This window comes from Cololabis saira, chromosome 13, assembly GCF_033807715.1.
Source record: "Cololabis saira isolate AMF1-May2022 chromosome 13, fColSai1.1, whole genome shotgun sequence".
Lineage (NCBI taxonomy): Eukaryota > Metazoa > Chordata > Actinopteri > Beloniformes > Belonidae > Cololabis > Cololabis saira.
The window spans coordinates 27,378,720-27,390,854 of record NC_084599.1 but is presented as its reverse complement, the minus strand read 5'-3'; the positions used below and the strand labels follow the sequence as shown (position 1 = coordinate 27,390,854).

Below are 12,135 nucleotides of genomic sequence, written 5' to 3'. Positions count from 1 at the left end.
CGAAGTTCATGAAATACACAGAATACATGTTACACCTCCTTTAGAAACAGTGACACGCCTTCCCTTTCCGCGATACCTGCTTTTTAAAATATTCGTTACGTCTTATGTTAAACCAACAAAAACAGCCTGGAAAAATAATCCGAACTATATTGAATTGGCACACATGGTCCCTGTTTCAGTGTAGGGACCGGTATGAAAAATGCTCCGTGCAGTTACCTCCAGGATCTTGTTCTTTTGCCCCTCGTTGACCTTTCCTGCGAGGCAGCAGTGAGCAAGAGCATTTTGGATGATGTGCTTGTTAGATTTGGCACTGGGTTCCTTGTAAAGCTTCGGTCCTGAATTAAAGCAGAGCAGATAACGTCAGAATCAGTCTGTTGCCCTAGCAACCACTCACTTACGCCACAGAAAAGACCCGCCTTCCTATTTTTACTCTCTTGATAAATCATGGATGGAGATTTGTGTGCGCCATAAGTCTGCCAAAGGCATTTGATCAATAACAAACTCCAATTGTTGTTACAAAGACTTACATTTTTTTTAAATAAAATAAAATAAGATAAAGATAAAATGACAAACTATTTGCAATAAACACTGGACAGATATTTAAAACGGATATTTGCCACCTTAATATATTTACACTATAAATATCTGCTAGTTAAAGCATTTGCACCAAGGTGACCTACCAGTATATTCTGTGTTTGATGTAACAGACGAGGTGGTGGATCCATTCTCCCAGTCCTTTTCTCCATTCCTGCTGCTAGATCGACTTGGGGACAGGAAGCCATCTGCAGAGTCTGGCCTAAAATACCGCCCACACACACACACACACACACACACGCACACATACACAATGACTTTTAGTTCACCTGCACTGCATGTGTGCAAATCCCTTGTGTCCAGGATTTACACAAATGCAAGCGAGGCTGGGCAGTGATTCAAAAGCAAGGACACGGTGTGACATTACAGTAAAGGAGTAAAGCAGCAAAGCTTGCAAGCATGGGCAGAATGTGCAGTGTGAGACAAGGTTATCAAATATAGTTGAGCAGTTGGCATTTACTTGCTCTTTTTTATATTGAGACAATTATAATACTATGATAATTAGGAGACACAAATCCACCATAGCGTCTCTGTAATTATGTGAAAATGAGATAGACGAAACAATTTTTTGACAAGAGCAATTAAAGCCAGCATTGATTAGAGTCGGTAAGTGGTTTTTGCAAAGAGTTAATAGTTATATTTGGCTTTATATGTACCAAGAGCAGTTATTATAAAAGGGACAATCTTAAAGAAATGACTTATATCATGCATTTTATTTAGGCTCTAGGGGATTAGTGGTCCAACTCTCTTGTTCGGTGGTTACGAACAAGATAATTAAAATTCATCAGGTGAAAAAAAGAAAGAATAAAACAACTTAAGAGTAAAGGGATGGGAAGGGAACAGCAGAGAGGAAAGTGGCTAAAGAAAAGTTATTGTTCTCTGTCAAATATCACTTAATATCTCATCATGCGGCGGTTCACAGTCCACTTATATACCACAGTGAGAATTTATCTAAAATGTTGCCCGTGTCCTGAAAGGTCTTCTGAAAGAAGAGCGATTTTTTAAAGCTCCATAAGGACCGGGAGGCACTGCATAATGAGACACACTGATACGTTTTCAGAGAACTGCGATTACTCTGGTTATCAAACGTTTTGTGGTTGTGACAGCATAAAAAGCAAAGCTCTGGACCCGTCCTTTGACGTTTATCATGGGGTTGTTTGCAAACGGTGAATAAAATATATCGCCTTCGGCTCAAGTGCCTACTCAATCCGTGATAAAACCCACCGTGGGGGAAGGGTTTCGGTGCAGGATTGGGTTTGGGACAGCGGGAAGTGCCTCAAATTATAACTGCTAAGAAGAAACCAACCTTTTCCTTCTCCGCTTAGGGGAGCTCAAAAAGTAGAAGAGACCACTAGAAGCTAAACTAGAACTTCTGACACGTGAAAACAGCAGGACAGAAAGTGGTGAAAAGGGAAGATTGAAAGAGAGCAAGTTAGAGGGAATCACAGTTACTCTGGATGTCCAGATGCCACTGCAGTTGTTTCTCATCAGACGTTCAGCAAAACATCCCACCAATTGTTACTCTTTACGCTATGCAAGAAATCAGTCCTCATTTATGATAGATGAGTGACTGTAATTCTTAAGAATGAACACATTTTAAATGCTAAATTATTTGCAGCATAATCATGTTGCCAAGACTGCTGGGATGTTTTGCATCAGAAAAACACCAAAAAAAAAGGTACAGATTTACCAAAACACCACAAGATGGTGCATACAATTAAATTAAGTTGTGACCCCCATAAGTCCACAAACATGAGAATTACATCCTAAAATCATCAAGTCGGTTATAAACGGTACCAAAAACACCAAATCTTTTATTGAATTTAGCATTGGACACCATTTCATCTGCATTTGTAAACTGGGGCGAGCGTCTCACCTCGGCGTCCTCTTCTCAGACTGAACGCTGTCGCTGTCGCCCAGGGTGAGGGAGGCCAGGGACAAGCTGGAGACTGAAAAGACACGTTGCCGTGAACCTGGAGGTAGGACAATAAATGTGGCACAAGACAACACCGTTACAGACACTGTGAATGAAGACGACGCCGGGCTGTCTGCTCGCTTTTGTGCCAGCCACATCTCAGAGCAATGCAGGCAGTTTTATGACTAAAATGAACGTTCACATCCAGGAGATTAATGAAACATCGATCTGTTCACATTCTGCATGCCTGTGTTTAAATCAAAATGATGTTTTAAGCTGAATGCTGCATTGCTCCTCCAATAGGTCAGTGTATTCAATTTAAAAGATTTCTGGATTATTATATTTATTTATTTTACAAGACTGTTTGTTATTATTACTTATTAGATATTATTAGATATACTGACTTCAACTATGCAAATCTGACATTCTTAGGTGGCACCATGCAGAGCAGCAGCAGGACACTGATTTGACAGATGGGATGACTGTGACCTCACTGAGCCGTGGCTGCCACCACGTCTCCATGGTTACCTGTAGCAGTCCTGGCAGGCGTTTTTGGGGAGTCCATGCTGTCACGATGGATAGACTTGGGTCGACCTCGCCTCTGCCGGGCCGCGCCGGCTGGTCGAGGCTTGATGACAGTGTCCATGTCTTCCATCAGCTTCAACTGCTTCCTCCTCAGGTACTCCTGCTTGATGAACTCCCTCCTGGCCTTTTCCTCCTCCTTTCTGAGACGCTCCTCCTCTGCTTTCAGCCTGAGCAGGAGCAGGGACACAAGGAGAGGAATATTGGGGAAAGCTGATGTTTGTACAATGCTCAGATAGCTGATTAAAACAGCTGAACATGACTGTCTTTCATGCATTTCATTTTAGGTCAAACATGTCTGGATTCTGGTATGTCAGGCAGACCAAATATATAATTTAAAGATGCTATCATGAGCTTTCAAAAACTCTGAGAACTTCCACCTGCAACTTTCATCACAAGATAGAAAAACAGGTAACGATCTTCCTACCGAGCTTCCTCCTTCTTTTGTTCAAGCTCTGCCTCCAGCTGCATCTTCTTCTGCTGGCTCTCCTTCTCTCGTCTCATCCTTTTCTCCAACAGCGCAGCTCTCTTCTGTGCCATGTTTTCCTCAGCCTTCTCATCGTCCTGCAGGAAAGCAAAGGCAGTGGCCTTACAGGCTGAAACAATGGTTGTTTTAAAACGTTGAAAATTAATCTGACTTTCTAGCATTGAAACAGTCGGACCAAATGAGTCATTTTTTGCTTCTTAAATTCATAAAAAATAAATAAATAAATAAAATACAGTACAAATGTTTTGAAGTAAAAAGTGAGTCTGGGGCTTTAGCCTTTGAATATCCTCATTTCAATTATTTTAATATTTATTTTAATTTCTCCCTGTCATTAATAAAAACCTTCACTATGGCAGAATCAAAGGTCAATGATCAAATGATGATCAGACCTATGGTAAATACTTCTGATGCAATACTTAGACCAATCCTGATTAACAAAATACATTTGAATTCAGCCTCAGAGTTTATTCATGTGAGAACTCATTCCTCAGCCGTCTTCATCTATTCAACCCTTCTCCCACCCTCATTTCCACAGCTGGGCCTGAATTATTCACACCAGCCCCAGTTTTACGACCTACATCCAAACCCAGACGGCGGTGAACAACAATTTGATATACTGTAGCATACGCCGTCCTCACTCGACGTGTTTCCTGAGACATTAATCATCTCCTGCTTGGAGAAAAATGTCTCTTTCATGCGCATGTGTGGAAACGCTCAGAGCATCTAAAGGCTTCCAGTGGTGCGTCTGCTGCAAAATGAATTCTGCAAGTTTTAGTGTGAATTAATTTCTTTATGGTGAAAACTGTTTGAGTTACCTTAAAGAAGAAGCCGCGACACATCATCTGTTCATCGTCCAGGCTCTCCAGATTGCATTCCAGCTCAGAGCCGTCATCAGTCATCAGTTCCTCCAGCGGCTTCACGACAGACAGTGGAACTTCAATCAAACTGCTTTTGGCGAGGCCTGACGGTTCTGGCTCAGGAGGAAACTCTGTTGGTGCTACGGTGAAAGTCTCCACCACAGGGTGGGCCAGAACTTCAGGGAAGGACGACTCTAAAGTAGGTTTGAGTTCCATGTATGACTTCTGCCCACCGTCGTTCTGGTCGTGAGTCTCCATGTCAGAAGAGTGACCCTCTGCTTCCTGGTTTTGCTCATTTGATTGTTCTTTTTTGCTCTGCAGGTTGGGGGAACTCGGGGGGGAAGTGCCCGTGTATATATTTGCTATTTCTCTCTCTGGGGAAAGGAGCGAGTCCAGCTCCTTGTTATTACCCCCGTCTGGGCCGACTGGCTTCTCCCCCATGTAGATGAAGGCGCTCGCCAAGGGCTGGCACGGAGAAAACCGGCGCAGCCGTGGGATGCTGTCGACAGACTGCGGCGCAGTTAGGACTCGATTGTAAGGGGCCAACTTAAGCTCAGTGGGTCGAGCTGTGCGAGGATTGCGCGAGTGGAAGGATGCGGATTTGCGCTTGATGCTGGTTGGAGAGCGATGTGTGGAACGAGGCGAGTCGACGGGGGAAGAGGGTCCCGAGGAACGGGTGATGGCTCCGGCTCTGGTGTGCTTTTGCGGCGAGGGTGTGGTGTGTGGAGGAGGAATGACCCAAGCTTGTTGATGATGCTGCTCCCTCATGGCCATGATCACTTCCTGCTGCTGAGCCAAGCGCTGCATCTCCGTCTGGAGGAAAGCTAAAGAATGGTTGAGCTTGTCGATAGACCGCGTGTAATCTGAGAGATCCACCTCGGTTGGCTGAGGATGACTTTGTACTCCTTCCTCACCTGCTCCTGGTGTCTTTTGCCAACAGGGGGATTTGCTGCTTTGCTCTGCCCCGTCAGGGGTGTCTGCCTTGCTTCTACCAAATTTAAAGGTGGGACTGGTGCTTGCCGACTTCCCTTCTGCCTCACCTTTCCCTCCTTCCTCTCCACTAGCAGCTCCATCCCCTTTCCTCTTCACCACATTTAGGAATGCCGAGTTTCCGATCTTTTGCCGATGCCTCGTAAAAGCTGCCTCCACTTTCTTTTTCTGTGCTTCTATGGCTTTCCGTTTCTCCTCAAGCCTCATCCTCAGCTGGACCATCTCTGTAGCCATGACCTGCGCAGGGTCATTGGGTGGAAGTTGGAGGGGCGCGGCCGATGCCTGAAGAGGAACAGGTGGTGGAGTTTGATGGTGTATGGGGCTGTGCTCGGGAGTTGGGGCCCAGGACACGGATAGAGGTGCCCCAAACTCAGAGCCCTCCGGAGGCGTCTTCAGGGAGCTGCTGCTGCCCCTGCCCGAATCTGGAGCAGTTGGACTGAGCTTCTTCATCTTCTGCTCAGCAAAGGTGGTCATTTTCACTCCCGATGGGGATTTACTCCGACTGCTCGGACAGGGGCTCGGAGGATCCACATCCAGGTCCATGTTCACAGAGCAGTCTTTGAGAGACGAGTCTTCATCCAGCATGTCCTCTGTCCGGATATGGATGCCCGTGTCAACCTCTGTGGTGTCTGTCGTGCTCAAAAGTCCTTTGGAGTCCGACTCTGACACTGTGCCTAGGCCACCAGCACCGGCTCCGTGGCTCTGATTGTGCAGAAAGAAACCATTGTTGATTCCTTCTGCAGGTGGCCGACTGGGGCTGTGGATGATCTGGAGGGCTTCCTCTATGGAGGGAGACTTTTCCATGACACTGCCGTGTCCGTTGGGGTGTGCTCCACTGCTCGGCTCCACACCGGCGAGGCTGTCTGGGCAGCCTTCCTCCTCAATGCCAACGCCCTGACCGTTCACCGGCTGGAAGGACAGGTTGCGCTTCATTCCACGCGGCATGTGGTGGACCTTGAAACCAGAACCGTCGTCTGTGCTGACGGACCGGACCATGCCACGCGCGGAGGAAAATGGGTCCGGAGCAGAGTCCTCTTTGTCAAACGGGATGTCAAAAGAAACTCCATAAGGCCCAGACCTTGACGGAAAAGTGAGAAAGTTTCATTCAAACTGCTTTTACTTCTTTTATGACAAATCTGAATGTGAAGGTTACTTTGGAAGCAATCTGACAACACATTTTGCTACATCCCTCAATTATTACATTGGTTTGGATGGACTTTTTATTATCCCCCTGTTAGTTGGTACATGAGTAATACTAGCCTTTTCTCTTTGGGCCAAGTCCCCAGGTTGCCATCAACAAAGGACATTGAGGTTGACCTCTTGATTTCTCCTGGAGGAAACAGATAAGTAGTCACAAATTAAAATAAAGCTTTTTTTTCCTACACGTACTTGTATTTTTTTAAATAGAATAATAGTACAATGTAGGTGATAATAAAAATGTGATTAACCTGAGTTTCGAGGCTGGGGCCGAAGGGGTAAACTAGAGAATGAGACACGGACAAGTCTATCACAATTTGCATGATTACAGTACATATTAGAGATGGGCGGTTTAGACAAAAAAATGTATCACGATAATTTCTGGCGTTTATCCCGATAACGATAAAAATGACGATAACAAAATACCAATTCAACTCCACCTTTGTAACTATAAATCTATCTCGCTCTCAGATCCGCCATGTTTGTTACACAAAAACGTCATCGACAGGAATTTATCCTTCTTTCTTTCTTTCTTTCTTTCTTTCTTTCTTTCTTTCTTTCTTTCTTTCTTTCTTGCTCATTTCCTGCTTCCTTCCTTCCTTCCTTCCTTCCTTCCTTCCTTCCTTCCTTCCTTCCTTCCTTCCTTCCTACTTTCCTTCCTTCCTTCCTTCCTTCCTTCCTTCCTTCCTTCCTTCCTTCCTTCCTTCCTTCCTTCCTTCCTTCCTTCCTTCCTTCCTTCCTTCCTTCCTTCCTTCCTTCCTTCCTTCCTTCCTTCCTTCACGTACGTTGTGCGTGGATTTAACGCAGAACTTTAAATCAGCTTTACACAAAAACGTCATCAACGGGAATTTATTGTTTTTACCGCGAGATGACAAATTCTTACCATGGGGAATTTTTTTGATGGTAAAACGTGAACGGTAAAATATCGCCCATTCCTAGTACATATTATGTCTTACTTTATTATTTTGCTTAAATGTCATCAGACTCTTACACTGAATACTTGGGCCAACATACCTAGGTCCTTCGGGACTTGGAGGTCTCTCCATGAAACTTCTTTTAGTTGCCTTGGAGATGGGGATAGCTGGTATGTTCTTCAACAAGGATGAGGGTTCTGCATTGACAACAGACAAACGCTCAGTATGCTTTAACAATGGGCCACTGGATTGTGCTGCTTAATTGTCCTCTTCATTTTTATCAGTACATCTATAAGTTACATTATCTAATAACTACCATTATCTACTTAACCTCATCATTTTATTGCTCCTAAACATGGAAGACTAGGACATTATACTTGCCTGTACTGTCATTTTCCAGCATTCTTGGCTGCACAAAAGATGGTTTGACCACCTCAAACCACCAAAACAGCTCTGCCATGAACACCAGGTAGTTACTCTGGAGAAGAAAAGAGCACAAAAATAAGAACGTGCAGCGGAGGGTCTAATAAGCTATAAAAGAGACACGGGTTCGTGAGCATCCTTCCTTCCCTACACCGATACAGTTGCACTGAAACCATTTGTCCAGTAGGTGTCACTGCCGATGATGTATGAATTTGTCTGTCTGCATCTTTTACTGTATTTTTATTTTATTTATTGCTCTTAGTGAATTTCATTTTTATTGTGCAGCACCTTGATTAAGCTCTTGTTTTAGCAGTGCTTTGTGGAAAAAAAAAAAATCGACAGACAACAGTTCTGTTGTGTTGCAAAATAGTGTGAGAAGATGCAATTCTCAAATGAAAAAGGTGCTAATTAACATGTCATTCTCTACAGCAAACAAAGCTAACATAGTCAGCATAATTGTTTTTCACATGCTCCATAACTTAATGTTCCATTTTCATAATAATAAGAATAGTATTTATACCTGTGCTGATCCACGTGAGTGATTTAACCTAATTTGCATGATAGAGGGTAGAGGACTTCTCTTTATGGTCTCGGTCACCAGCAACCGACCCATCAGCCAGCACACGTGTCAGGCTAAGAAATGTTGTGCCAATACATATCCACATCTGAATCAGGTCAGCAAACAGCAGGAGGTTAAACAGCTAAAAGGACACTACACTGAAAAACGATCCAAAACTCGGGGCATTGCTTGTTTTCTTCAATCAAAAACGTGTGTACTGTATAATGTGGTTAAAATGCAGGCGTTGCACACGCCCATCAACCTGAATACCCCCCCCATCCCACCATCTCTTTAAAACATTAATAACTGTCTCATTCTCAATCCAAACATTGTAGTTGGAAGGATTTAAGCCACCACAAGAGACGGAAACCTTATAAAAAGACTTTAAATGTGCCATTATCTTAAATCAGAACAAAGGAAAAGTCAGATGATTATTTCAGCATCATTTTATTCCCGTTTAACCACATTTCAGGATTTGGAGCTTAATAATCTGTAATAAACTGCAATTTCTCTGCGGGCACATGCACATCTATGTCACTGTTGTGGACGCGCAGACACGAGGGCAGAGCATAATGAGCGCAGTGAAGCACAAACGACCTTGAGGAAACACACCCTTCTCTCCGCCCTCAGTCCATGGCCCCCAGACAAAGACAGCAGAGCACGGCTATGCTCCAAAGATGCCCAATTCCCCTCATCAGCAACATTTTGCACAACCAAAGGGGATACTACGCCGTGCAAACGCGCCTAAAGCCATTAGAGTGCTGCCCAAAAGCCCAGCAGGAGGGTCGGGGGCAATTAACACCAGTGTCACAGTCATACCTCGCTCCTTACTGCACATTTGACAATTCTTTTCTCCAATTCCTTCTCTTACCCACGTGCTGGGGTGCCAAGCTGCCATTACAAATTCTTTTGTGAGCATGCAAAGCAAGTACATTAGAATAAAAACACCTTTCTTAGCAAAATGAACTCTCAACATGAAAACTTACCAGTTCTCTTGGCTTAAATTAGCTCACAAGTCACTGATAAACTCTAAATCAAGCCCCCCCCGGGGTTATCTTTAGGCGTGTTCATCATGAAAAAAGCCATCCTCAGATGTAATGAATAATAGAAAAAGTAAGACAAGCAAATAGAGTCGAAAAAAATACAGAAAGATAGAGATATCCTCTTCTCTGTGGCGCCCAGGATGTTAAGAGCAACTAAAGCTTACTTATTAGCCTTCCTCCCATCTGTTCGCCTGTCTACTACAGGCACACCAGGTGTGAGTGTTACCACTTAATACCACCCAGAAGCCGGTGCACACACACTCACAGAGATCACCAGACAGCCCACCACTGCACCACCACCCTAGTGGCCGACTCTACTTCTTTGTGGGTTGCCAGGTTTGCAGCAGTGCCAGATATGGCTGTTTGCAAATTTTAATATGCGACTGTCGGAACCTGGTTGGTAATAACAAAAAGAGAGCTTAGAATTGATGATTTGGGAGGGGGGGGGGGTTAATCCCTTATTCAGGGATAAATCCACAATACAAAAGAAGAAAAAAATGCACCAAGGGGGTCACTTGTGTTTCCCTTGCAAACGATGGCATCCAGATCTGAAAGTCAGAGAACTGGCCACACAATGAGCATTTAGAGGGAATTCATTTTAACAATCAATTTGGGCCAGAAGGGTGCTTGATTAGGTCTTGCAGCCAGCCGGCCTGACTCACTCCAATCTGGAAATCCCACTCTTTAATTTACTGCCAAGTTTTTCTAGCTGCTGTCACTTGCCCGCTGAAAAACCTCGGCCTGCTAGTTTGTGTTAATAGAATTGCTCCGTTAATTCCTGAGTAATTAGGTCATTTGTTTAATTGTGTGCTAGTTTTTAACAGATGAAACTTCACAATGGGAGCTGTCCTTCATTGTTGGCATCTTTACTAGTTAAGAGTCACAATAAGGACGCAGCTTATGAATTAGACTGAAGTGTTAACCGCCTTCCTCAGAAGGTACCGAAGCATATTTCCTATGAATTCCTGACAGGAAAAGGCTGGCGAAAACCCAAAATTGGTGAATTTAATTTCTACTCCTTGGATACACAGATGGCAATTTAGATGTGCTGTGCATTAATTAAATGTAGCATTAGGAAATGGGAGTGTTTTGACCTGATTTACTAGCCTGGGCCTCTCAGGAAAGAACAGCTCTCAGTATGTGATGTATGGCTTTGGGGGGTTGTGTTCTGGAGGCTAAAGTATTTTCTCTCACTGAGACATGATGCACCGGCCACGGGGAGGGATCCTGTCTCCACCAGACAAGACAAATGCTGTAAATGGACATATCCCTTCATCACATCAGGTAACCTGTGCAGCGCTCTACTGAATGCATGGAACCTAATAAACAAATACACGTGGGAGGGTGTGGTGCTGGGTGAATAAACATACTTACACAAGCGTTAAAGGTTCACTGTGTGAGGCTGCGTTTTAAGATCCAATTTTATGCACTTAATTTTTCTGAATGACCGATGATATCTCATAAATTGTTTTACTCAGAAGAGCTGCGGCACAGTGCAGTCCTTCCATTTAAACTAAATTGAAACCTTTCCTGGAATATCACTCTTCCACGGATACCAATTATTTGTTAACACTACTGAGGCAAAAAGTCAAATTTATGATATCCGACTAAGGACTTCATTTATTTTCAGAGAAACATAAAAAAAAACCATCTACTCACTCAAGTTGTTCCTTTTCTTTTTTATATTTGAGATCACACATATTTAAATTCAGTGAAGAGTAGATGTGGTCATGCTGTGTCTGTTTGTAAGATAAATTGGGAGGTCCTTGCCCCTCTTTGCCCATCTTTGTCTCTCTCCCACCCCAGTTCATTCTTCCTTTAATTGTTTCACGCTCTGTTTTCCCGTTTCCATTTTCTTCTGTATCAACACCTCTCTCAATTCGCCTCACCTCTAATTTCTCCGCCTAGTCTCTATAATAAGGCCCTCCATTAGCGGGCCAGGCCACAAGCACACAGCCACAGAGGGTGTGCCCGCCTGGAATCTGGGTCAAGGTTACTGAATCTAACTGGTTCTGCACGCAGTTCTGGCTGCACTGCTTCTCTCAGGCAATAACTCTGCGCTGCCGGGACACTTTTATCCCTGCAGAAATCAGTGTCAGCAAAAACAATGCCGCTGACTGGTAGACATAACTCAATCGTATTTTTTGGCTTTGTGCTGTCTGCAGCATAAAATTCAGCAATCTGGTGCAAAATGAAACCCTCCTTCAAATATGACGTTATTCTAACACCGTTGTCGGTATTCGTAGTTAACATCACTGCTGCAGTACCGAGCACCTAAGAAACTCATTCTGCTGCAACGTGCATCAAATACTTTAAGCGACGGTTTCACACTACTGGTTTGTGGATTTAAGCACCTTTTTTTATCCCCAGAAAAATTAAATACGACCCTATTAACAGTATCTAATCCCATGTAATTATAGTAAGATTATTTCATTCATAATCCTCAGTCCTTTCCCTGCATAATTATTTCAGACTGGGAAAAACATTCACTGAAACTGCTCACTAAATATGTGACAACTACTCTGAGAGCAGCATTTTTTTTTTATTTTTAAATAATGTATCAGGCAGATGTTT

General features: G+C 43.7%; 1 protein-coding gene across 8 annotated transcripts in view; it reads right to left on the bottom strand.

The window, feature by feature from the left end:
* camsap2a (calmodulin regulated spectrin-associated protein family, member 2a) overlaps positions 1 to 12,135 on the bottom strand; it is a 47,521-nt gene that overhangs the window by 2,363 nt on the left and 33,023 nt on the right. For 2 of the 8 annotated variants that reach the window (XM_061738491.1, XM_061738493.1), the window contains 11 exons: positions 7,918 to 8,014; positions 7,637 to 7,733; positions 6,874 to 6,905; positions 6,686 to 6,755; positions 4,394 to 6,503; positions 3,519 to 3,655; positions 3,038 to 3,261; positions 2,471 to 2,567; positions 1,901 to 1,966; positions 681 to 796; positions 217 to 335 (listed from right to left, as the gene is read on the bottom strand). In XM_061738491.1, the coding sequence (XP_061594475.1) occupies positions 217 to 335; positions 681 to 796; positions 1,901 to 1,966; positions 2,471 to 2,567; positions 3,038 to 3,261; positions 3,519 to 3,655; positions 4,394 to 6,503; positions 6,686 to 6,755; positions 6,874 to 6,905; positions 7,637 to 7,733; positions 7,918 to 8,014 (3,165 nt within the window). Of the gene's footprint in view, positions 1 to 216; positions 336 to 680; positions 797 to 1,900; positions 1,967 to 2,470; positions 2,568 to 3,037; positions 3,262 to 3,518; positions 3,656 to 4,393; positions 6,504 to 6,685; positions 6,756 to 6,873; positions 6,906 to 7,636; positions 7,734 to 7,917; positions 8,015 to 12,135 lie in introns of those variants that run through there. The other 6 variants (XM_061738494.1, XM_061738496.1, XM_061738495.1 and 3 more) reach the window with 4 other exon arrangements.